We start from the raw sequence: 27,500 nt of genomic DNA, 5'->3' as shown, positions 1-27,500 counted from the left end.
GCTCTTTAGTGTCAATTCATGTTCATAATTGGAATCTTCTTCAGTTTTGCAACAAACATTGATCCAATCACCGTCGTCATTAATCTCACCATCCCCATTACCATCGTTATCATCGTCATGCCCATCATTAGCGGCAACAGTACCCGCAGAAACATCAGCGTCTTCCTTTACACCATCATTGTCATCGCCTTTATCATCAAAACCAGCAGCAGTGTCATTAGAAGGATGTAGCAACGTGCGAAATTTGCAAGAGGGTATCGCGCTTCATACATTACTCATACAACACACCTAGTCGGCATATTTCGGACAATATCGACGACAACCTTCCCAAACAATTGAAAATGTTTGAAATGCAGACTTTCGCGTTCTCGATTTGACGTCACATTACCCGCTAGAGCTATTGTTCTTTAAACTCGGTCGTGGGGCAAGATGGTGGCCAATTCTTTTTTTTTTTTTTTTCGATAGGGCACAGAAAATTAAAGATTTGAGCAAATGAAATGTTTTTTTGCACAGAAATGCTCCAAAAAATAGCTTATTTCGTTAAGCGAAAAAATAGATTTGGGGTTTATGTGCACTTTAAAGTGTTCTACAAATTAAAGAGCTTTCTTCTTCTGTATAACAGAAATATATGTGGCTATTTAATACTTTGAAATGTGACATACCACCGACAGAAATGCATTCCTTAAAAGAGTACTCAGAGTGGTCTATTATTTGCCAAAATTGCAGCTCATTGTCAAGTCCTAAAATATATGAATGAATTATTCCAAGAATCCTTTCAAGGATACTCAACAAAGGACAAATACAAGACCGCATACAATAAACCAGGCTGGAGGCCTATGGACAATGTTACGAGAAATGTCGGGTTACTACAGCTTTACCCAAAGCGCTGGTGTTCTCAAAATGCTGAGGAAACAGAGACTGTACTCAAGTACGGACAGTTGTCACTTCACCATGGAGGAGGGTTTGTTGCAGACCTCAGGTACGGGAACCATACTGGAGTCAGCATAGTAACAAATTTACAAAACAACAGTTGGCTTGACAGGCAAACAATAGTTGTCCTTGCCGAGTTTTCTACTTTTAATCCACCAGTGTTTATTTTAAGTATTGCCACATACATTTACGAAATTGACGCATCTGGTCTAAAAACAGCCTCCGTGCAAACTGATGTTCTTTTCCTTTATTATTAAGACAGCCTCGCATTGGTTTTTTTTTTTATTTGCATGTTTTTATTTACTGTATTCGTTTTTCTGTATGCTGGAAGAGAGGCTTCAAGATTTATAAACATCGTTCCCGTTATTTCAAGTCCTTTTGGAATTGGTTCGATATATTCCAAATTGTCTTCTCTCTTTTGGCCGTGGTGACGTACATAACACGACAAGGTAAAGTAAACTCGACGATGATGAAACTGAAAGAAATAATTTATGCAAATGTTAGTTTCCAAGAGGCTATCACTTTCCAAGAAATAGAAAATGCTGTAATTGGAATCATAATATTTATCGTCACCACAAAACTATTGCGGATTATTCGCTTTAACAACTACACTGCTATTTTTTCAAAAACATCGAAGAAATCTTCGCGATCTCTTTCTTTCTTTAGCGTTGTGTTAATGACTTGATTTATGGCATTTTTGCACTTTGGCGTCTTGATATTTGGCTCTGTATCTGAGTGTTACTCGTCGGTGTTAAAAGGAGCTTACTTCCAACTCGAGCTCACTCTTGGACGAGTAAAAGCCAGACCAATCAATGAACTAGCGAAGGCAAATAAAGTATACGCCAAAATATCAATACTCCTAATACTTTTTACTCTCACTATCCTCTGTATGAACTTTTTTATCGGCATAATAAACGATGCAATTAGTAAAACACTTAAACGATGTTCAATATCCCAAACTTCCGCAAAAAGAGGAGAAAAAACAATCAAGAAACGTCAGCATTCATTCCAAGAGGAATTCAAAACTCAACTTTGATTTGATAAGTCAGGCTATAACAGCTTTGAGGGAGAAGATAACCAGAGAAAAAATAGATGAAGATCAATGCAGCGTAAAGAGACAATCACTCTTTGAAAAGATAAGCAGCATGTTAAAACCTGCGAAGGGTGAAAGCAATAATGAATGGAGCAAAGAGAAAGAAAAAAAAGTAAGATTTCAGAAGGATATTGGTGAGTCTTCTTTTTGCAAACTACATAGAAGAAAGCATGACTTTTTGCAACGGCTGGAAAGAATTGTATCTGGATTCTCAGAAGAGGATGAAGAGTTTCAGGATTTATTAAAAACAGCAGAGACACAGAATTATTGGTTTGAGAGAGCATTTTAAGAAGTGGTAAGAACAAGAAAAATATTTCATTTCAAATTAACATGAAAGGTAAATACTCCATACTGTATCACAAAGTGGCTTGCACATACAAAGATATAGTTGGAATTTACCGGTGTATCGTGATAGCAAATGTAGGATTGTGCCAAGTACGAAAACAAACACTAACAAACAAAACCAAAGAAAGTAATCTTGCTTTTTTTTTCCACATTTAGTTGAGCTTATGTCAGAGAAAGAATTTGTATTTAACACCTCTATGTTAATGCCATTCACTTAGCTCAATGGATGGAGCGCTGGACTGTTCTGCAAGAGGTCGTGGGTTCGAGCCCCGGCCTAGCCAAAACTCAAGTCTTAAAAATAATTCACAATAATATGCCTCTCTATATCATCAAGTAATGGTTAGAAATTCTAGTCTTCTCGGGTAGAGACGAATAAATGGAGGTCCCGTCTCCTGCAAGGTTAGAGGTAGGAGACGTTGATTTCCCACGCATGAGATTACTGTGTGATGGATGTCCTCCCCTGGGGTAACATGGGTGGGTTGAGATTGCTTTAGGCGGGTGAACCTAGTAGGGGACTGCGTGTCCTATTGTTCTCTCGCCTGTACACCGTTCGAATCTTCAAAGACAAATATGAGAAATATGAGATATTGATTATACAGATATATTTTCTCTATTTAACTGCAAAGATGTAATCTTAATTTTTAAAAAAGGGCTGCACAGAGGAAGTTATGTGCCGTTATGATTTTGTACAGCTTTTTCAAAGGTTTGGAATTTGTACTGCCTTCGAGTGTGCTTGCCCCGTCTTTCTTATCACTACCTCAGCCCTCTTCTGCATACTCCAGTTTTTGTGTCTAGTGCGTTAGCACGCAGACACAATGGAAGAGCGTACGGAATTCGAAAATCACTTTATATACGCCACATTTGAGCACGAAATATGATGTTTTACTCGTAGTTTACCTTACGTGAATGATAACATGAATTTTACACTGATTTTCAACCAGTGGAATGTGTAACCATTGATAACCATTGACCACCATGTGCTTTTACCCGTGCTTTGAGGAAAGGAGGAATTTCAAACCTCTGGATCAAAGTTCGGAAAGTTGGTGAGTGTCTTTTTGCTCTTGTAAACTTTATGATGAACTTCTATAACGTTGGTTTTTCAGTATGCCACAGCTTTCGAAGTTTGAGTTAATGTGGTCGAGTAAAAGGTTTTAAAGGATGTTTTCAAGTGTTTGATCGATGCTGTCCACGCCTACAGAATAGTCATGTTGCGGTGTTGTATACGATGCGTAAAGGAAAGAACTTCAGCTTTGTGAGCCCCGTTTGGGGAAAAGAAAAGGCCTTAAAGGCAAACATTGAGCCCCTTTTGGGGAAAATTGAGTCCCTTGTGGGGATTATAGAGCCTGCCCGTTTGGGGATTACACAAAATGTATATTAGAAACTTTTTTTTTTCTGATCACAAAGCAATCTGTGATTGATTAAAAAATAGACCTTCATGGTTTCCTTGTCACCTTCACTGTAACTTCCATGTGTTTCTCTTTTTGTCTTAATAGAGAATATTCATAGTTAATGAGTCCAAAAAAACTAAATTAACTCAAATGTACACCTTAGATACCAATCATGCACTGTGATTGACATACAGATTGCAGGTTTCTTTGATACCTGTTCTACAACCCACAGTTACGGATACCATTTATTTCTCTTCGCTCTCCAGGTAGACACACCTCAGTTGTAATAGGACTTGAACGACAATGGACAACCTAACAGGATACATTCATAACGCATCCCCTGTTAAGCACTCCAACTAGACTCGCTTTTTTGACATGCTTATTTAAACAGAAGCGATCAAGGTACGTGGAGTATGTTTCTCTTCAAGCAAGCATCTCGACTTTGAAAGATGCAGCAAACAAAAGTCCCCATTAGAGATTAGCCACTTAACTATTAAAAATGAGAGTGGTTCTCATGAATTAATGCAAGAGTTCAAATAGAGGAACTGAAGGAGGTAAGTTTTCTACGAGAAGAGATTCCCTCGACTCTAAACATCTCGATGCTCTCAAATGTCACCAATAACCAACATATTAATCTCAAAGTCAAAATGGTCCACTTATCAGGAGTGAAGAAAATAATCACAAGAGATGGTACGAAGTCGAAACCAGGCTGTTGCCTCCTAGATCCATCTGGATCAATCAAACTAACCCCTGTGGGAGGACCTGATTACATAATTTGCAGACGACAACACATATAACTTCTGTAACCTTAAAGTGAGGAAAGATAATGACAACTACTCCATTTATCTTACTACACCAAAGCATATCTATTCCATTTCACCAGCTGATCCCTTGCAAGAGGAAGTAACTTCTCCAGGTGATTTGCCAGACTACTTCACCCAAACATCAACAAATGCTGAAGTTCTTGGTGTTCAAAATTTCATGTGCTATCGCCAATGTTGCAAATGTAACAAAAAGCTTCCAGCAACACCAGGGACTGTAGTAAAGTGTGAAACATGTGGCCTCAGGCAGGAAATGTCTGCTTGCAGCAATCAGTACCACTTGCAAGCATTGCTGAGACATAATGACATTAACACCACTATAACACATTTAATGATACTTTGCTCAATGCCTTACAGTTGTTTAAAGTTGACACTAAACAGTCACAAGTGAGGATATTGTTGTTGAAGCATTCCTAAATACACCAATGCTCTTTGTCACCTTTGATAACAAAACTAAAGTTGTGGCTGCAGTCAGTGTTGCAGAGAACTAAACTGCAGCAAGAACCAAAATAATGGTAAAGATCAGAATGCATCCACTCTATATTACCATTTAACAGGATACCAAAGCCATTGTTGTATCTTTCACTAAAGACAAATGTTCATGTTATTATCTGGGACAGTGTTCTGTTATAGCATTCCCCTTCTCCCAAGTGACTTTTTGTATCTAAAAGTACTTAGATATTATATATTTTATTGAGTTTGTACATTCAATTGAAAACTGCAACTGAAGTACATTTATGAACAGTATTTTTAATTCTTATACATTGAGAAGAGAAAGTTTCAACAGGAACTCAAGCCTTTTAATACAGACTTCTGATGTTGCCACTTATAATTTCCAGTTACAACAGTAACCCGTCTCAGCTGAAACCTTCAGTAATTATGAAGTAGTAGAGCTGTTCGCATTTCTTCATGCTCTCCTGTTTTCAAACTTTCTATTTACTTTTTATATTACAGTTATATGTTCATTGAATTTTCTGATGTAAAAGAAAAAAATCACAATTCCTAACTTGAATCATGTTTTGTTCTTACTTATTGTATCAAATACATACAGTTACGGACCTTTTTGTGATGCAGACTTTTTTATACAATAAACTTGTTCATCCCTGATGTCTATGTTTCAGTCTCTGTACTCCGGATTTTATCCACCTAACCTTACAGCTAAATTTATTTTAATCAGTTCTTGTTCAAATTGTTGAATTGAACTTGCAAACAAACCTACACAAAACAAGACCCACGGAGGTACCGCTAAAACCCAGCACTAGACACACGTACGCATTGCACACCTATTTTTTATGACTGGGGAGATTTGGATAATTCATTCTTTCTCCAGAGTTTACTCCCCATCCCCTTAGCCAAATTCAAATACCACGGGCGTCTCACGTTTCTTGAGTAATCTAACAGTGTCACACAAAACGTGACACTTTGGATGTTTATTTGATCTCTGATCAACACTATCGTGTCCGAGAATTAGTCTCTCGCTTTTCACAAGTTTCGGACACCCGTGCTAATAATAAATGTTGATCCACCGTTCTACGATTCAACAGGAGCTCGTTAGGCGTCAAAAAGGAAATATGCGCTTCGATGGGCGTTTTTGAAATTTTGGTGATTTTCAAAAGCGTTCTGTGTGCATCAAATTAAATGAAATGGTCCCGCATAGACTTAAACTATACCTAAATGCTTTCTACACAAATTTATAAAACTGATGCGAGCTTTCTTTCTTTTGCGATTTCACGAGCAAAGTGTAGTTGCCTCTGCTCGGGACACTTATTTTTCGTCATTTTACATCTACCGACGCGCTCTCCAGTTTTTGTGAATTTTCTGGCATAAAGAAGCATGTATAGGAGAAAAACAATTACCAAGTTTGTATGTTCATTATAAGGTGTCTCTGGATAAAAGATGAAAGTTTTCGATTTCTCGACCATCTGCCACATTTTTCGATTATCACGCGGTCAACTTACAAAGTCGCTTTTAAATTTTTATAAATCATGCTTATGCTAAGTTATGTAATGACTTACTCCAACTCTTCACATGGAAAATTGTCATTTACCCATCGCAGTTTATTATATTTTTTCTAAATCATTAGAAAATAAGATAGAAAGTAAAAGTCTATAGTGAATTTAATATAGATATACTACAGTAGAAAAGAAGACGGTTGAAAAGGGAACTGAACTATCCATTTAGCTAAGCCTTTCATGATCTTACCAATGGTCGGCAGGTGAATTTAGATGCATGTAAACGTGGTTGTAACCACGTTTCAGAGTCGTGCGTACATGTCTGGTAAATGATTTTATCATAGGAGAATAGTAGGATATGGTGGAGTGCTTCCCGAGAAATATGCGAACTGACTCACAGATTCGTCAGCTGTCTTCGCATTTAAATAGAGCTTCCGAAATATGAAGAAAACAAAAACTTCACCACACAAAGATGGCAACGTCTTGAAATTACACGCGCTCTGACTAGCTATAACAGCGCGCCTTTTTATGATAGCTAGAAATGCATGGTGCAAACTTCAGCGGCAATTACGATTTTAGTTTTGTCACGAATTTTTTTTGCGGATCTATTTAAACTCTGAGATAGAATAAATATATGAAAATCATATATTTTGAACTGCGGTATTTGATACGTATGATGCACGATCCTCGCAGTAGATAGCGCTATTTAAGCAATAGCGAAATTCAGACCTGAAAAAAATCAGGCCTGTACGGGACTCGAACCACTGACCTCTGCGATACTAGTGCAGCGCGCCTTTTTATGATAGCTAGAAATGCATGGTGCAAACTTCAGCGGCAATTACGATTTTATGAAAATCTACTGCGAGGATCGTGCATCATACGTATCAAATACCGCAGTTCAAAATATATGATTTTCATATATTTATTCTATCTCATTTATCACTTTCACGGGTTCATTACGAATCAACTCAACGGCCTGCTCTCAGTTGGCTTGTTAGCTCAATTGGTTCGAGTCCCCTACTATCGCAGAGGTCAGTGGTTCGAGTCCCGTACAGGCCTGATTTTTTTCAGGTCTGAATTTCGCTATTGCTTAAATAGCGCTATCTACTGCGAGGATCGTGCATCATACGTATTTAAACTCTGGTGTCTTAGAAAAACGCAAAGAAAACGAATGCATGTAGGCAAATGTTTATAATACACGCCGTAGGTAAAACATTGTCTTTAAGTATGATCGCGTAGTTAACGAGGGAAGAAAAGAAAAAATTCTAAGCCTTCCGAATGGATGCATGAATTACATCTTTTACGAAGGTAAAATTAGATCTAACATGTAAAAAAACGGACGGAGCAGTTAGTAAATTACCTTTTACAACAATATTTCAACTGCATCGATTCGTTTTTTTCTTAATTTATTTGTTTGCCTTTATTGTAGATCATTTCCCAAAGCATTTTAAGAAACCCAAGGGGCAATCTATAACAGCTGCTTGATAACAAAAAAAACAAAAAAAAATATTTTATCGGCTTTTTGGTATTAACCAGTCAATTGTTGGGGGAAACAGCTAAATGAAAAACTATTCAGAACTATTATGTGCGTGTTTGAACATAGCAAATTATTATTACGTTCACGATGTAGGTTGCAATTACAATCCTTTTTCGATGTGAATAAAATATGCCTACTGTGAGACTCCTTAGGCGATAAGGTGGCCGACTGAGGACACCTGCAGTTGGGTGTTTTGTGCTTTGGAGGCAGAAAGTCTACACGTAGTCGAACGTCGCACTCCATATCGAACGTGACAACTTTGTTAGATAAGTGATTTGTCTTCATATGCAGATTATTACTGATTAGGAATCGGTCATTACTTACCGCCTGGAAGAAAAAAGGGGAAGAGAGAGAGAGGGTGGGGGGGGGGGGTGGGGGGGGAGACTCAGGCCATTTTAGTCTTGCTACAATAGGTTTATCGATTCCCCTTGTTTTCTTTTTAGTAGTCTGACCTCCCATCCGTTCCTCCGTTCCCCTCAGTTCCCCCTGCAAAAATCTTTTTTCCCCTCCCAGGTGATAAATATTGGCTGGTTCTTTGCAGCATTCTGATTGACTATGAACCTTATAGTGTAACATGCAATATTCCTCAGTGCCACTGAAAGAATTACTTTTAATATATTAGCAATGAAAACAGAGAACACGCGTATCCAATAAAGAAATTCATAGGTCTGTCAGCTTTTTTTTTTTTTTTTTTTTTTTCAATTCAACGACTTATGAAGCCTTGGTGAGATATTATGCCCAGTAATTATTTTAAGAAACGGAAAACGTCACGCATTTTGGCAATAACGCCCTCTAGTGCGTGGCATATGCAGGTTAGATCTACCGCCTCACACCACTTAGTGAGGACCAATAGAAAATGCAAACAAAAAATAATAATTATTTACTAGAGAGTTATTTCAAGCGGAGATATAACTGATTTGAAGAAACTCTTGTGATGTCGACGCTCCGAAAAAAAGTTGAATTCGATGTTAACTATGTAAATAAGCAACGACTGGCACCTGTTACTTGTCAATAGTAATATGGAAAATGTAAAACATGTCGCCAGTAAGTTTATATCTTTAGCCTGAGGATATATACTTCAAAACTGCACCGGTTTTCAGTATGTATTGTGTATTTCATGCCACGCCATTGAAATAGCTTTACAATTCCAATAAAACGTTTACTAGATATCTTAATTTCATAGCTGTTGTATTTCTTGCTTTATTGAAAAGGCTTACTTTGACTAACTTTCGGCAGAAAGACCCTACATGAATAATTTGCATGACAGTCGACTTACCGCATCGTATGCCAGAACTGAGTAAACCGCTGCTTCTGGCTCAAAACAACACAGGTGACTGACCTTCAAATATTCCTGAAAAGAAATTTCTCACAAGCCTTATATTTATACCGGCAAAAGATATTTTGAACCGATTTACAGCGACTGAAAAGTTGTCAGAAGGTTCCGTTTGCCTCAGCTGACAGGAACTCAACTCATACATCGGAAAGAAATGATGCCGAAGAGATGCTGTCAGTTGTTGGGAGTACTCCTTTTATCGAAGACTCTCTTTAGTGAGTACTAAAGTTACCTTTAAAAAGTTGAATTCATTTAGCATGTGTCATAACTGTACTCCAAGGAATCGAGCTTAAAAATGGCTGTCCGGCGATTAATCTTCGACAAAAAGTAGGGTAAAAGGAGAGACCGCTAGCACTTAGAACGGCTTTAAACTAGTTCATCATTTGTGACAGCTGACCAGAGAGGCTTTCTGTAGGAAGCCAGGACAAAATATCTCAGATGATAGACTTTAAGAGGATAGACTTTAAGAGGATAGACTTTAAGAAGCCAGTTAACCAATATACAACTGAGTGACAGGTTTAAAGTCTGATTTAACTCACGGATCTACCACGAAAATGAAAGGCTTTTGTAAAACATGCAAATGACAACGGAGTCTTTAACTTAAGAACATGAAAATTCTGGAATAACTAAGTAGATGACTACCGAACTTAATTGACTAAGAACACCATTTGAAGTCTTTTATAACGGTCCGACAAATTTTCTTTCTTTGCCATCCAATATCCGTCTCAATCATAAGCATTTACATTTTTATTAGCTTTATCTCTTTCATTCCTTTGAATAAACGATATCTGACATGTCAACGCCGTTATTTGGAAATTTTTTTTAATTCTCAGGGATAGTCGAATATATGTCTATCCTAAACAGTGTACTTATGGGAACAAGGTGTCATACTTTAATCTTAAGTGGGCCTGCTAACGAGAAGCTTGAAAAGTAGATGTATTTCTAAGAATAATGACGACGCGTAATTTTAAAATCTTGGTAGATCCATATAATAAAGTAACTAATTAAGAGTGGGCTATCCTTGCAAACAACGAAAAGGAAAATATTGACATTTATGATATCATATCATATAAAATTCAGCGTGATAAATCTCGTACATTTAAAAAGTTACTAGCGGGCTATTGGTTTTTGAAGAAATCGGTTTGTATTAACAGGTGAATACATGACTTATAGCTTTGCAGTGTTACAATGCACGTTGGATAGAAACGTTTTGGAGTTACATGTTCGATGTATTTACTCGCACACATTGCTGTAATGGCAGTTTCTCATGAAAATTTCATTCACGAATTTAGCTGTTTATAGGCTCGACGAAAGGTCCTGCGTCGCTTTCGTACTTGCTAGAAGTATTATCATCACTTTTATATTTATCAGCTATTTTTTTTTTGCTTTACTGGGCTTAGGTTTGGTAGTTGATGCTTGCCAAGAGGGTCCGAGTACATGCAGTTGCGATGGTAGCGACTGGATGTGCAAGAGTAGTACTAACGCCATTGGTCATACTTGTCAAGTGGAGCAGAGCGGGTCACAATGTCACCAGAAATGCGACAGGAAATTTAACGTTTGTAAAATGAATCTGACATGTCGCGGAGGGGATTGTGAACAAATTTGCAAAGCAAAAGAATGTCATCTGAGGTGTAACGGGAATAAATGCAAAAAACAGCAATGCGAAAATGAAGTAAACAAATGCGAAATGCATGTGGGATGTAAAGGGGGGGAATGTGAACAAATTTGCAAGGCTAAACAAAAATGTGATATGGATTGTAGTGGAGGCTTTTGTAAAATGCAGAAATGCGAAGATGAAGTAGAGAAATGCAAAATGAGTCTGGCATGTAATAGCAGTAACGATTGTGAACAAATTTGCAAGGCCAACACGTGTGAAATGAAATGTAGTGGAGGCAGGTGCACAAAACAGGAATGCGATAATCAAGTAGGAAATTGCACAATGCATCTGAGATGTAGCAGGGAGATTGATTGTGCACAAAATTGTAAGAATGAAAGAGAATGTGATATGGAATGTTTTGGATGCTCACAAAGCTGCGAGGCTACCACATGTCGCATGACTAGAATCTGGCAAAGCAGTTTTCAGGATAAGCTTATATGCTCTGGAAACGGTAGATGTTGTGGAATTTTAACGTAGAACATTAACATACCGTCTCTCAGGACGATAACCTCTACTACCACCACATGTGGCACCTCTGGAAGCTGCACTTGTACCAAGTATTCAAAAAGTCTCTACAGCACCTCAAATCTAAACACGTCAAATGTCGTTACATCTACTAAAGTTAAAAAAACTCCAGTTTTTACAACCAATTGTTCAGCAGAACAAGGAACACAAGCTTGCAGTGAGTACAATAAATACATTAAATACAACAAACATGCTCCTCCTTTTCTTGTATTTTGCGGAAAAGTGCCAAAGGTTCTATAAGTGGAATAACACTGTCTCAATTTCTACATGCTTACTTTTAGCTTTATCATAACTTTCAAATTTAAGTGTCAGTTCAAGTTGACAATTGAAATTTTCTTCACCTTTCAGCCCTGCAACAATCCTTGATGCAATCGCCCTTATCATTACTCTCACCTTCGCCACTACCATCATCATTATCATCATACTCATCATTAGAGACAATAACACCCGCAGAGGCATCAGCGACTTCATTTGCACAAGAATTATCTTCATGTTCATCATCAAAACCAGCAGCAGTGTCGTCAGCAGCTGCATCATCGGATGCACTTTCACCATTATCGTCACCGTCATTATCGCCACCAGCAGCATCAAAATCAGTTGTTTCATCGTCATCAATATCATCTCCATCGTCATCACCTTCGTCAGTAACAGATGCTTTGATATCAGCATCAGCTGCAGCGTCCACTTCTCCATCAATGTGGACATCCTCGACATCGACTTCAGGAGTGACTGACAATCTGGCACGTAATATCTTTCTATTAATTTTTTTATTTATTATTTACGTAGCGTGCCATATGTAAATGTTAATGTATTTCTTTACCTTAGGCAAAAAAATCTGTTTCTGGACTAGATGGAGTAGAAATTAGTGGAAACAGTTCCTTGACAGCATGAATCTACTACTTTCTTATTTTTTCATAAATGGGTCACTGTGTATATTACGTGAACTATGATTAGAAACAATTACCAATGGAATGAAGCAGTTCGTATGTTTGAAAAGTTTCCAAAGGAGCTCGTACATCTTTATGATGGCGGTAGAAACATCCAGCTCATTCTGTTTCTTCGCTTTTTTTTCTTTGACGAGATCAAACAGATTATCGTCATCGTCGTCATCATCACTATCATCATCATTATAATTGTGATTATTTTTCCATTATCATCTTCAACTTCGTTATTATTATCATTACTATGACATGAGCTGGCATAAGTGGAACATTGATCCCTAAAGAGAATGTCCCGTCTTCCTGCCAACTAACATATTACTTTAACAAAAACTGTTTCAAGCTTTTACAGTCTATAAAGGTATTTGAAGACTTCATCACCAGTATTCAAAACATCACAAAACGTAAAGAAGAGATCGAAATGATAAGAAAATCGATTTTCAATGCGGCAATCGCCTTGGAGGAGTTTGCCCTCAATTATGGCAAAAACAACTTGACTGATGGGAATTCTTCAGTGAAGATTGATAGTCACAAACTAGGTTAGTCAAGGCAATGATTAATTCAGATTGTAATAATGCATTTGCTTATTAATTCACTGAGTAGTAGGCCGATCTACGAAATGCCTCATCTGCTTTGATGACGCGAGAGAAATTTGATCGAAGATGTGTTATTGTCAATTTCCTCATTTGTTTTTTTTTTTTCTCCGTCAGTGTTGGTTATCCAAAAGGCCGACCGCGAAAATGCTGGCGAATTCTATCCTAGAAACCAAGAACTGCAAGCGACTATGAAATTATCCTGTGCAAGTTTTGTAAACAACGGTTTGTACTTACTGAGGTTTCAAATTTTCCATGTGCTGATACAATGCTTTTATTTTCCTCTCCAAGTTTTTGCAGTTTTGAAATGCATTTACTAATAAATAGCAGTTTTTTGTTAACTTACACAATCTATTCTTATTGCTTTTGACCTTGAATATATTCTCTAAGTGATATTAACAGTATAAATCTTGTCCAGCTACATAATGAAAGGAAATGACAATCCATAAGTGATGGTAAAATAAGTAAGATATTTACAGATAGGCCACTTTGTATCTTAAGTGTTTAGATTCTAATTCAAATGATATCGTAGAGTGCTGGAGAGCATTAGTGGAATCTTAGTCTTATATAAGCTTTAAATTGTTAGTATTATTTATATTTTGTAAATATTTTTAGGGATTATTGTGAATAAAGGTCTGTTTTATTAAAAAAATATAATATTAATGATATAAATTATCAGCAGAATTCATGATATAACTACTTTAGCCTGATTTTGTTCCCTTTTTATTTTTAGTTTCAGTGGTTGTTGGGATCTTTTATAAGGATCTACATGAAATATTATTTATAGATCAATCATTCACAATCCAAACAGGCAACACAAGGTGAGGCTTCTTCCCTATTAAGTTTCTTAACCAAATTTGCCTTACAACAAAAACAGACAAAAAGAAACTCGATCCATTTAACTTACGAGGTCATCAGTTTTCCAAACCTTATTGAGAGAATGATTATTTCTGTAAGTCAAAGATCCTTTCAGGGTCACATAATGCAGCTTTTAAGTAAAACTGTTTTGTAAGGGCTCTCATAAGAATTACTGTTGTCAAAATTGATGGGCTTCACGCTCAAATTCTATTTTTTTCTATAGATATTTGGACTCTGGAATAATGGCTATGGCTATGGATCCAAAACCTGAAAAACTACAAGAAAATGTCATCTTAAATTTCAGAAACCTGAATGTAAGAACAGGAACAATTTTAGTGTAAATTTTTGTATGTTGTGTTAACTAATCAAAGAGATCTATTTTCAAATTAGGTCCATGAAGGAGAGAGGATATGTATGTTCTGGAGTGGCTTAAATGAAAGGTAACAGCTGGAAAGTATCATTTGCACAGTTCCAGATGTAATTGGACCTTGAATCTCAAATCATTAAAAAGATGTTATGAATATCATTCTTGAAGGTCTGAAGACTCCCGCTCGATTTTTATAAAGCCTTGAAACTTTTCCCACGTTCTGTAAACGACTGTCAAGGTCAATCTTTTCTCATATATTCAAACCCTTAATTTGTCGAATGTTTTGTTTGTTTGTTTTTTTTTTATGCTGTTCTATGCAATAATGCTTAACGACTCTATTTAAAAATTATGCCAAGCCTGAATAACACCAGAATACCCATTGGTCTCAGTTTGAACGTGACTATTCAAAGGCGACTTTAGAATAAACAATTTCACCAGATGTCAAAATCGAAAGTATTCGATGATGTGCAGAGTTTATGAACTCATGGAAGGAGGAAAGACATTAAACTATCGGTGCCCCTACGGTTTTTCGGGTTAATTTCTTTATTTTATCATGGCAGTAAAAACTGTCTGGATGCCCAGATATCCTATACAATGATTGGGCGGCAAGCCATGGACAATCAGTGCAACGACTAAAGTCCTTTCAATGAAAATTCCTGTAGCAATTCCTAATCTTGAAAACCCTAGAAATAAAAACCCTAAACTTAATTGCTATGTAGTAAAACCCCAATCAAAATACTGAAGGTTCCATACATCACTATGGAAACACTTAAATGTACTAAAACATCTAACATCCCCTATTTCAATTCTTAAAGCGCCTCGCATTCGCAATATTGAGCGAACCACGGCAATTCCTAGTCATAAAAACCTTAGTCCTAAACGTAATCGCTATTTACTAAAATCCTCAATCTAAATACTTAGGGTTCTATAAATCACTATGGAAGCACTTAAATGTGATAAAAGTCTAATATTCCTTGTCACAAAATCTTAAAGCGCCTCGCAATGTTGAGTGAACTTGTGATATTACTATTACTATTATTATTTTTATTATTATCATTATTATTATTAATATTATTAATATAATCATTAATATTATCATTATTATCATTATTATTACTATTATTATACGGCAGTATACACATCTGGATTATCATCGCAATTGTTAGTGTTATTAATTATCATTTTCAGTTCAGGTGGATTTTCAGAGACAGGATGCTATGAAGTGGCATCTGAAAGCAACTCAGAAGAAACAGTTTGCAGCTGCGATCATCTCACTCATTTTGCTGTCTTAGTTGACTACAATGGCAGCCCAGGGGTAATGGTTTTATTTTAAGCATTGGTAATGCAGCTCGTTTAAGTTATATAACGAGATATCTATGTCTCTTCACGTCTCTTTGCAGCTCACAGAGGGGGACGAAACCATTCTGGAAATTATCACATACGTGGGACTAGGCCTTTCCATTCTCGGGATACTTTTGACAATTCTTCTATATGCCTTCCTCACGTAAGTACTGTAACCATAGGATGAAAGCGCTAAATCTTTGCAAAACCTTGAGGACTTTAGGGCTTGAATTAGACCAGCTTGTTAAAAAACAAGATAAATAAAAAAGTAAATTCAGCAAAAAAGATGGCAACAGTTATAACAATAACATAATAACGATCAAAAGCTAATTCGTTAAAAATTAATCTTTAAGCAAAAGCGAGTAAGATGCATGATCTAGTACACAGAATACCTTGTCAAATATTATCTTGTTTTTTATTCTTTCTGTCTTGTTTTTGGGTATTCTTTTGTTTTTGTTTCTGTTCGATTGAATGAATGAAAGAACTTTACAATTGTAGACAATTTACAATCACAAATGAACAACTTAAAATAGGGTAATAAAATATACATATTGGCTATATATATATATATATATATATATCTGATATATATATATATATCAGATATCTGATATATATATATATATATAAATATATATATATATATATAAATATATATATATATATAAATATATATATATATATATATATATATATATATAAAGTGTGACTTGATTTTCGTAGAACAGTGCTCAATACATAGAGGTAGAGCGAAGTATATATAGTGCGAGGAAAAAGACAAGTAAACTACAAGTTCATCCCTAGAAGCCTGTTTCGTGGTCGCCCACTCATCAGGGGATACAAACAGGCTTGTAGGGATGAACTTGTAGTTTACTTGTCTTTTTTCTCCCACAATATATATATATATATATATATATATAACTAACTGCAGACAGTACTGTGGAGTCGATCATCCTAAACTTACGGTTATTGAAAAAGTTAGAAGTCAAAATCAAGAAATCAGTAAAGCAAGAGAAAGATATTGGATTTTAAGACTCAATCCTACTATCAATAAGCTTACTACATGAATTATAACTATTTTAACTTATCTATTTTAGTCACCATAACACGTTTCGCTGTTATCTATTCTATTTGTACATTATTACGTCATGACACGTTGAATTTTAAATTTGAATATTGCTCATGTAATTAGTATGCTCCTGAGGAAGACCGAGACGGTCGAAACGTCGAGCTAATAAACAAACAAAGCCACATTGGAGTTGGCCTCTTGACCATTACATTTCCGCTTATATAACAGGGTGCACACTGTTTCGACCTATGTGGGTCTCGTCAGTGCAGTGCAGCCACTGGGCCAAGCTCTGGAATAAACCATTGCCTGGGCGCTATACTTGTGGGACCAAGTGCAGGCATGTTGCCATGCGAGAGTGCTCAAATCACAAGTAAGGTGATGAGCTTATATATATATATATATATAAGCTCTCATATATATATATGAGAGCTTATATATATATATATATATATATATATATGTATATATATAACTAACTGCAGACGGTAGTGTTTCGGCCTTCTACATATATATATATATATATATATATATATATATATATGTAGATTTATATAATTATATATATATATATATATATATATATATATCTGGCTCACTGACAACCAGTTAAGTTGGCGCAATAGGGGAGTAACATGATCGTGCTTCCTGGAACCGGTGATGATCTTACAAGCAAAGTTTTGGATCAGTTGCAGTTTCTTTATATTAGTGGAGGATTTATTTGACCACACTGTCGAGCAATAGAACATTTTGCTGAATACCAGTGATAAAATAACAAGCATTAGTGTTTCCTTGTGGAAACTTTTTTTAACTCTGTTGATCTGGACTGGATTTGATAAACAAGAGGAGAAAAAGTAAGAAATGTGACTATCATAGGTCAGGTGCGAGTCAGTGATCACACACAAGCTTCTTGCTGAGTCCAACAGGGGTAAGGGACTTCCCTAGGAATGACACCGAGAAATCATTCGAATGTCTATTTATCAGCTGCTTTGTGAAAATCAGCATGAATGAATGAATGAAAAACTTTATTTAAGTTTCTATGTTTTTAGCTATAAGCTAATGGGGGACAATAAAAAATTTAAAAGTCAAATACATTTACATATGTAGATAATAGTTATTTACAATAGATAACTAAAAAGATTATAAAGTTATTTAGTTAAGTTTTAAATTTTAACGAGAGTTGAAAGGTCGACTTTTCTTATGTTCTTCTTGAACGAATTTAGAGTTTCTATCGTTCTTAGGTGTCTTGGTAACCTCGACCAGATGAGAGGTCCCATATATTTAATAGAATTCCTACTAAATCTTACAGTTTCGAATCTTGGCCGTTAGAAGTCACTGTTCCGTAAATTATACTGAGTGTTCTTTATATTAAATAAGTCAGAAATATTCTCGGGTAGGAGACTGTGCTTAACTTTAAACATCAAAGTGGCAATGTCTTGTAGGCGCCGATTGTTCAACGTAGGTAGTTTGGCGCGACCTAGCAGTTCTTGATAGGACGCTGATCTAGTTTTGTACACCGCCCTAAGTGCTCCCTCCTGAATCCGCTCAAGCTTTCTCCGTTCCGATGCATTACAAAAGTGCCATACTAGATGACAGTAGGTTAGATTGGGCAGAGTTGAAGACCTGTAAAGTGATAGTTTAGAATTACAGGGTATCAAATTGCGTAGCCGCACTAGGACCCCTACTTTTTGACTGGCCTTAGAGCATAGATCACTGATACGACTCGTAAAACTCAATTTTTCATCGATTTGAACCCCTAAAAGCCGTATTTCCCCCATTCTCTTAATAGTATAACCGTCAACAGAAAAATTTTGATTATCGTTGTCTTTTTCAACATCTCTTTAGTTGATCGTTAATAGCTGGAACTTTTCTGGGTTGGTTGAGAGATAGTTGTTCTTGTACTAGGATAGAGCTTTCTCTCCATGTATTTTGATACTTTGCGCGACAACGTCATGCTTCATCCCCATGACATACATCTGATGGTCGTCGGCATACATGCTCAAATTAGCATTATTTATATGGAATGACGTATCATTTTGGAAAAAAATTCTACAGAAGGGGGCCAAAAGACGAGCCTTCCGGGCAGCCAAGCACCATCCTTTTCCAGTCACTTGTCACTCCTTCTATTTTCGCTCTATTGAGCCTATTGTCAGAGTATGATCTAAAAAGGTTGAGAGAATTTTGTCCAATGCCGTAGGCCTCGAGTTTCTTTACGATTAGAGAATGTCTAAGAGAGTCAAAGGTTTTACTGAAGTCAGTAGACAGTATTTACACCAGTTCCTTTCTGTCAACAGCTGATTTCCAGTCTTCCACGAGTCTAAGCAGAGTGGTCTGACAGCTATGATGTCCTCTATACGCTGTCGTTCTCTGATAGAGAGTTTGATCATACTGCCCGGTGATTTGCTTACTGAGCATATGCTCAAATGTCTTCTTTACAGTAACAAGGGACGAGATGGGACGATAATTCTTCGCCAGTTGTCTGTCACCTTTTTTAAACACTGGCGTCCACTCTCCCATTTTCCACGCACAAGGCCATCACCCCAGCTCGATACAGCTCTTGTAGAGAGTCACTAGCGATGGGGCAATTCCACAGGCCACATTCTTAAGGAGTTTAGGCGGTGCTCCGGGGCCCCACCCACAGGACCCATTGGGGTGGATAGTTTCAAGCGCCTTTTGCACTTGATCCTTGCTGACACGACTGAACTCGAAGTACGTTCCTAGGTATGCTTCTCTTAGAGCTTTAACGCTGCCATGGTTGTCATGGTTCTCTTCTGTGATGCAAATAGCATTGTCTCCTACAATGCTAACAGCAGCTGTGATGAAATAGTTCACTAATTGCTCAGCTACCTCGCATTGATCTTTTACAATAATGCCCTCTTCTGTTTTTAAAATGATTAAGGTAGACTCCTTAGTTTTGCTATTAATAAATGGCCTAAAGGCGTTGTAAAGCTCACTTGGCTTGGATTTCAGCTCCTCTGATTTGGCGAACCAGTATTCCATGATAGCCTTCTTCCGTTCGCGTGTGGCAATATTCCTGTACTTTCTTTTAAGTTCCATGTTCTCTGGCGTTCGGTTCTTCGCAAACAGTATGGCATGTTTTCTCTTGTTCCTTATCGCCTTTTTCCAAGTTGAGGTCATGTAGGGTACGTCCTTTTTACGCACTCGTTTTCCTTTGATAGGGGCGTGTGCGTTCACTGTGCACTCAAAGAGGGCGGTCAAATACTCGTATAAGCATAAATTGTGTTTTACCGGGGTTTATTAGCAACCGGTTTTCGCAACACCATATAACGACTCCTGTTTGTTTTTTAATCGCTTGCTTGTTTCACTAGAGACATATGGCAGCCTCTGTCTCAAATACGTTTAAGTCTTTCTGTGGCACTTGGAGCTGGACAAATAATATTTCTCGCTGGTAGAAACGCCACGGAAAATAAGGTAAGTGACTTTTTCATTTATTCATGTTTTATTTGCCTTCCAAGGGCTTAAAAAATACTTTGTAAAAAAGAAAAAAAAAGATTTAAAACAGACATAAACTTTTTTTTCTCTCTAACAGGCTTCCTGTATCACAGCAGCAGCTTTTCTGCAGTATTTCCTGATGGCCGCCTTCTGTTGGATGTTCGTCGAGGGAATTTATTTCTACCTGTTCATTGTAAAAGTTTACAACATCAACACCAAGATGCACATGTATCACATCATATCATGGGGTATTTTTACCGAACTCGTTGCAAGTTATTTTAACTGTAATTTTCTAAATCGTCTCAAATTGAATGCGTGACTTGTTGAGCGGCACTGACTTCCTTCTACTTCTGTTTAGGTTTGCCAATCATCATGGTGGTTATTTCACTAAGCATAGCGTCTGGAAAAGATGGAATTCAGAGTTTTACAAGTGAAAAACAGTATGCGAAACATTAAATACTGCAGTTGTAGTTTCTTCCCCTTCTTTTTCCTCCATCTCTCTCATCTTATTAAAATAATCTGAATTTCACAAAATATTGCAGGCTTTAGGGCCTCTTCCCTTCTTTCTTTCCTTTATGTCTTATCATTTGAATTTGTCTTGTTGCCTTCTGTTTGATTTGTGCTACACTTTGAAGATGTTTTGATGCAGAGGGTTGCGGGGTTGGGAGAGCTAGCGGCTATTTGCTGAAAATTTATTTTCCTCTGCTATTTTTTTCTTAAACTCGTTACCAGTTGCTGGCTGTCCTCGACTAACAACCTGATCTGGATCTTCGTGACATTTGTGGCTTTCATTGAAGTTGTGAGTCTTTGATTAATTTATGCCTGGCCAGTATTGTTAATCTCTTGCCCGTTACAAAATGTTTACCATCTTTGCAACTCCACAGTATTTTCTTATGATACTCTCTTCCATGCTGACGTCGCAGAACGAATGAACACGTTTGAAATATTCCATTAACCATTAAGCTCACAAGAAAGTTCTCTGGTGCTCTGTGGTTGAGTTTCATCACGGATATCTGTGGTTTGATTCCTCTTGGCCTGTATAATAGCAAAGTAATACCCTGACGTAGCACAGGGTTCTTTAGTCCTAATCACAGAGCCACTAGAGCGTGCTGGCTATTTTTCCGATGGGAATTTCATTTTTTAAAGGGATGCAGACTTTTACTTTTTCAAACGTTCTTGACAAGGTGGATAACATTTTTCTGTTTTCGGTTATATATTTAACATTTCGTACTTCTTTCAGCTAAACATTTTGATAATCTTCCGAGTTATGAAGGAGATGAGCACATTAATCCAACCAACGGAGAGAGAAAACCGTATGCAGCATATACGGTGAGTTTTAAAATTTAACATCTATCTAATAGTTGTGATAAACTAAGCTTGGGGGGGGGGGGGGGAGTGGGGTAGATAATTAATAGTTTCTACCGAGACTTCTCGATTAATGTGAAGAAATAGTTGCCTCACCTAACTTCACAGTACTTGCCTAAATTCCAACCTAGGTATTCTTGGAGGATGGGGCATTATGACTTAAAAACGGTTAATGTTAGTGGTATTTTAACGTTCTTCAGACTTGGCATGAAAACATGTGCGGTGATGTTTCCACTGCTGGGTGTCACGTGGGTCTTTGGTCTTTTGTTACCCGTACACAAAGCTTTCGCCTACATTTTCGTAGTCTTGAACTCTACTCAGGTGAGCCATTAAAAATTGATAATGTTTAGTCATCCATTTAACATTTACTTAAATGATATGATCAGTTACTTTAACCTTGGTCAGATGATACTGCCTATTCAAAATTAATCTACCCAACACGAGACAATCTTATTAGTTCACGAGATATGAGACTTGCTTTAATTCATTCATTCACCATATTTGGTATGGTTGCTGAAAGGAATCTCAAAGGATCGAACCTCTCTTACCTCGGATTGTAAAAGGGTTAATTCTGAATTCATTGGCTGTTTTAGGGTATCCTGATTTTTGTACTTCATTGTGTGCGTAACAGCCAGGTAAGTTGAATACAATAATGAAGATGTACACAAAATGAATTGTGAAGTTTTTTGACATCAATAAAGATTTTTTGCGGTTAGAAACTGAAATTTTGTCGCTTTTTCATCTACAGATCAGAGAGAGCTTGAATAGAAAGATGAGCGTCATTTGTTCTCCTGCTGCAGATCATGGAAACTCTGTGAAGAAGGGCTCACGAGTTAATCCAGATGCTGTCAGCAATATGTGGGTAGTCAAAATGCATTCTTTCAAAGAATAGCATAATATAGTACTTCAGTAATTCAATTTGACCAACATCTAGTGATAGCGTTTTTCCACCTGCAAACAATGAAAAATCCCCAAGAAAAAGCTCACAGGTTGCTGCAAATAATGTTTGTGACGTGTGGGCAGTTGAATAGCAGTCTAAAAATAGTTTGAATCAAAAAAAAAAATAAACAAAGTAGCATAAATACCTTGTATAGACTGATAATAAGAGTTGATAGTTTAAAACGATCACTCAGACCACGGTAGTTGACCAGTAACAATTGCTCAGTTTCGACCTGTCGGTAAAGCTAGGTGGTTCCGATCATGTCGTCGGCTAAAAGAAGTCTGATATTTGAAGCAAGAAGTCTTGCCAATTCTCTTGCCTTCCAAGTATTAAAGTCTTCAATGCTTTTTTTGATCATTTAGCTAGGAGCTAGACCTACGGAACATTCTTTTTTTTCACATAGATATAGAAGGTTAGTGATTATAGGATCATCGTAAGCAATCAGGGAAAATATGTATTAGCTGCAAGCCAATGTATGTAACTAATTAAGAGGTTGGCTCTCGTTATATTTTAGATTTGAAAGCAGTCTGTCCTTCAGCGATGGGTTTGTGTTCTTTTAATGATTGCCCCCTTAAGGGATGCATGTGTTACATTCAAGCATCACTTGTTTAAGGTTAAGCCGCATTTCACTTTCCTTCCTTTACGCCCCTGTTTAGTAATATTTGATGAACACGTTATCTTGATCGACATTTTGGGTGCACTAGGTATTCAAACTTTCTTTTTTAGGAATTAGCATATATATACTAGTGTATTTCGTTTTCTCTCTCTGTTGTTGTAACCGTTTATTTGGATGTGATCGGAACAAAAAAGAGGCAGAAGCTTGTTTTAATCGTGCAAAAACTTTATGAACAACTACAATTAGTCAACTCAATTGAAAATATATTTAGTCTTAAAGGGAATATGGGTGATTGCTATGCAGTACAGCCTTGCATGAGTTAGGATAACATTGCATCTTGAGGTAATGCATGCTAAATTCATTGGAGTACCTTAAACATTTTTGTGTTGGTTTGCCATCACATAAAGATTTCTTAATCTCCTGCATGAGTTTATGCCCACAGAATAAGCAATGTTCACTGTCAGCTTCTTTATTCAAGCTACAATAGCACTAATGTTGGGGATCCTTACAAAAACGGGTAGGAATAAGAATGTAATGTGACTGATGATAGGCTAAAAGTGAGGGTCACTTGACTTGAACTTGAACTTGAACTTTATTTTTATTTAGACACTGTAAATCTATCAGATAAAATAATATTATTACAATCTATTATTACAATTACAATCTACTTTAATCTATGTTAACATGATCTAAAATTTAAAAGTGAAATAGAGAAAATAAAGAAATTCTGCTTTACATAGATGCCGTGTGTGTTTTGTCGATTCAGACGATGAAATTGCGACAACCATTTCGAAAAGATTGAGGTGATTTTGCTTGCCGCAATTCAGGGGACAAGCTATTCCAGATAACCGCACCGTTATAGCTAAAGCTATTTTTCAGGAAATTGGTGCGGGGCAATGGAACAGCTAGTTTGTTTTCAGAGTTCCTTAGATTATAAGGAGGATCATATTTAGTGAAAAGAGAACCAAGATAGTCGGGCGCAAGACTAGGTATAGATTTATAGACCATGGTGGCCACTTGTATTTGTCGCTGAGTATCTAACCGTCTCCAGTTAAGTTGCCCAAAAAGAAGATCAGCGCTTGTGTCATAACTGGTGAATGTCAGAATACGGGCAGCCCAGTTTTGTAACTTTTCGAGCTTATTCGAAAGACCCTTGTTACATTGTCCCAGACCTCGCTGCAGTATTAAAGTGCGGTTGAACTAAGACATTGAAAACGGACTTAAGCGTGGTTCGATTAACAAAAGACCTACAACGTTTAATTGCTCCAACGCCCGATGCGATTTTCTTGGCTATTTTTTTCAATGTGCATATTCCACGAAAGGTTCTCGTCTATATGCACATCCAGAGATTTAACTGAGCTGACTCGTTTAATTATGTCACCACCTATGATTAGTTTAGGGGAAGTATCGTAGGTGCCTAACCCTTGCCGCGATCCAATTAACATGAATTCAGTTTTAGATGAATTTAGAGTCAATTTGTTTGCAGTGAGCCATGTGTTAATATTGGATAGGTCGTGATTCACAGCATCATTGATCATTTCTATGTTGTTACTGGCAAAGGTCAGGTGAGTATCGTCGGCATACATATGTGAAACTGAGTTAGACAGGCAATTAGGAAGATCATTTATCTATAGAACAAAAAGCAAAGCTCCTAGAACTGTTCCTTGCGGAATTCCACAAGTGAGAACTTGACTAATTGAGAGCGAACCATTTACGAAACATGGTTGATTGCGATTATCTGGGTATGACCTAAACCATTCATAAGCGATACTGCGGATACCATATTCGAATAATTTAGACATAAGAATTGTTTGGTCAACGGTATCAAAAGCCTTTTTTAGGTCGAGAAAAACAACTGCATTTATACTGCCTTTATCAATGTTGAAAACCCAATTGTTTGTGGCCTCCAACAAGGCAGTAACAGTTGAATGGAGCGAGCGAAAACCAGATTGCTGGCTGGAAATCAAATTGTTTTCAGTGAGATAACCGTAAACCTGGTCGTAAATGATACGCTCGAACACCTTAGCTACTATAGGGACGATAGAAATTGGGCGATAATTGTTTAAGTCGGAGTTATCTCCCTCTTTGAAAAGTGGAACAACCTTTACGCATTTCCATTCCTGAGGGAAAACACCTGATCTGATGGACTGATTAAAAACAGAACACGTAGGATCAGCTATCAGATCGGCGCACTCCCTAAGAAGTCGGGAAGATATCATATCTAAGCCTGTGGCTTTCGATTTACAAAGCTTAGACAAAAGTGAGACCACTTTAGAAGGATTAATACATTTTAACTCAAAACGTTTGTCAGTTCCCTCAAGGTAATGTAGGTGTGATGGACCATTAGTAGAATAAATCTGGATAGCAAGCTTGGGTCCAATAGAAGAAAAGTGATTGTTGAAGGCATCGGCCAGCTCAGGAGGGCCGTAAATAGAGTTACCGTTGCTTTTGATTTCTTTTATGAAACAATGATTAGTTTTCCTCGACGTGAGCTCATTTACAATTCTCCAGGTCTGGCGCGAATTCCCTTCGTTTTCATCTAATGCCCTTTTGACAGGAAGAAATAAGAATGACAGGAAGAAATAACTCGCTAATGTGGTCATGTCTAATGTCCTGATACCAACGTTGTTTGTACTTTGTGTTTCTGGCAAAGCTAGCAATTTGCACATGTTTAGCTTCCCTGCACTGCATTGTGCTGATACCCAACCCTGTATCATACTTTTCAAACATTATTTTAGAGTGTGCATAAACTACATGTCCAATACTCCATACATTGTCTGATACTGAAGAACGAAATAAAGCAGCTGCACTGAAATAATCATGGCACAACTGAGAAAGTTTTGCAAGATCTTGTTCAGTGGGATGGTACATTGAAAAAAAATTGCAGCACAATCCCTGAGCTAAGTACCAATAAATACAATTTGCACAAGTTTCAGTAGAAGCATTTGGTCTGTTGAGTCACCCTGAATTGCTTTGACTAAATACAGGAACCCATGTAAGATTGACCGTGAATCTTTACCTGCAGTCAAGTGATATGTAATATCCTTGTCTTTACCCCTGTCTTCAAGAAGCCACGCCCAATTGTTTTCTCATTCTCCCTGCTTTGACATCATTTTCCATAGCCTTTAGATATCTGGTAATTGCACAATTTGGGAGGAGTTCACTAAAGCTGTTTAATTTAGTTAGCTGAAAGTAGATGAAAATGCTTAGTTATATATGTTTAGCTAATCATGGCAAATTTTATAAGCTCTATAAACCATTGCACGAAAAATCACAAGACTACCTTAGAACATCGCTTTCACCACAGATAATGCTAAGACCTACTTGGTTTTTTAGTCGCTGAATTTGTTTCTGTAGGCCAGGAACCTCTTTGGACTTCAACAAATATTCATCTCTAAGAGTAGCATTTTTTTCTGGCCCGTTCCCCGATCGGAAAGCGATCCCGCTGTGAACCGCTCGATGAACATCTTGGCTTTCTCCCGCTCTTGCTTCCTACGGAGTGTTCCGGAAGTGTCGAAACACAGGTAAACAACAGCTGATCTTGCGCGAAATCTACGGCCTCTGGTAACGAACAGAAACGATAGAAACACAGTTCAGATCGTATTCCTTCATTTTGACTAACAATAATAATAATAATAATAATAACTTAATATTTATATTGCGCAAATTAACATGTCGATATGATCAAATGCGCATCACAACACTGTTCGGGGGACTTTATCCAGACTGCATCAGCAGTTTACAGACAATCGAAAGAAACTTATTTGAAGATGATACCGCAGTTCAAAATATATGAACTTCATATATTTCATTGTATCTGATTTATCACTTTCACGGGTTTATTACGAATCAACTTAACGGCCTGTTCCCAGTTGGCTTGTTAGCTCAATTGGTAAGAGCGCTGCTCTAGTATCGCAGAGGTCATTGGTTCGAATCCCGTACAGGCCTGATTTTTTTCAGGTCTGATTTTCGCTATTGCTTAAATAGCGCTATCTACTGCGAGGATCGTGCATCATACGTATCTAATGCCGCAGTTCAAAAAAAATAAATATATGAACTTCATATATTTCATTGTCATTATATTTTCATTCAGAGCGTAATCGCGACCTTGGAAATCCAATCGTTTCTCACCAATTTCTCCCGCCTAAACGAGGCTTTAAATTGGCCTCGCTAAATATCAATAGTCTTTCTGCACACATAGATGAACTAAGAATTTTGCTTTCCGACAGACCTATCGATATCTTAGCCATAAATGAAACTAAATTGGATGACACAATAGGCGATAATGAAATTCATATTTCTGGCTATGAATCTATTCGTAGAGATCGCTCTACTAACGGTAGGTCTGGAGGGGGTGTTTGTTTTTTTATTCGTTCCGAAAT

At 37.1% G+C, this 27,500-nt stretch overlaps 1 protein-coding gene and 1 pseudogene across 1 annotated transcript; both read left to right on the top strand.

Annotated features, from left to right (window-relative positions):
- The first annotated feature begins 3,914 nt into the window (after window positions 1-3,914).
- On the top strand, window positions 3,915-5,528 carry LOC148736846 (uncharacterized; annotated as a pseudogene).
- Window positions 5,529-9,478: 3,950 nt separating this feature from the next.
- Window positions 9,479-23,843, top strand: LOC111340723 (adhesion G protein-coupled receptor D1). The gene is made up of 17 exons (XM_088750984.1): window positions 9,479-9,614; window positions 10,800-11,738; window positions 11,930-13,058; window positions 13,230-13,337; window positions 13,846-13,933; window positions 14,194-14,284; window positions 14,361-14,410; window positions 15,526-15,652; window positions 15,738-15,841; window positions 20,074-20,176; window positions 20,295-20,445; window positions 20,556-20,637; window positions 20,930-20,996; window positions 21,438-21,526; window positions 21,763-21,883; window positions 22,156-22,197; window positions 22,311-23,843. The coding sequence occupies exons 3-17, from the start codon at window positions 12,941-12,943 to the stop codon at window positions 22,452-22,454; spliced, it is 1,485 nt and encodes a 494-aa protein (XP_088607110.1). The 5' UTR covers window positions 9,479-9,614; window positions 10,800-11,738; window positions 11,930-12,940; the 3' UTR covers window positions 22,455-23,843.
- The last annotated feature ends 3,657 nt before the right edge of the window (window positions 23,844-27,500 follow it).

Source organism: Stylophora pistillata, chromosome 2 (genome assembly GCF_964205215.1).
Source record: "Stylophora pistillata chromosome 2, jaStyPist1.2, whole genome shotgun sequence".
NCBI classification, from domain to species: domain Eukaryota; kingdom Metazoa; phylum Cnidaria; class Anthozoa; order Scleractinia; family Pocilloporidae; genus Stylophora; species Stylophora pistillata.
This window is presented reverse-complemented; position numbering and strand designations above follow the sequence as displayed.

Coding starts and splice junctions, on each gene's coding strand:
- LOC111340723 (XM_088750984.1), top strand. CDS start 12,941: ATGATAAGAAAATCGATTTTCAATGCGGCAATCGCCTTGGAGGAGTTT. Junction 20,638..20,929: donor AGTTTTACAAGTGAAAAACA/GTATGCGAAACA, acceptor ACTCGTTACCAG/TTGCTGGCTGTCCTCGACTA. Junction 22,198..22,310: donor ATTGTGTGCGTAACAGCCAG/GTAAGTTGAATA, acceptor TTTCATCTACAG/ATCAGAGAGAGCTTGAATAG.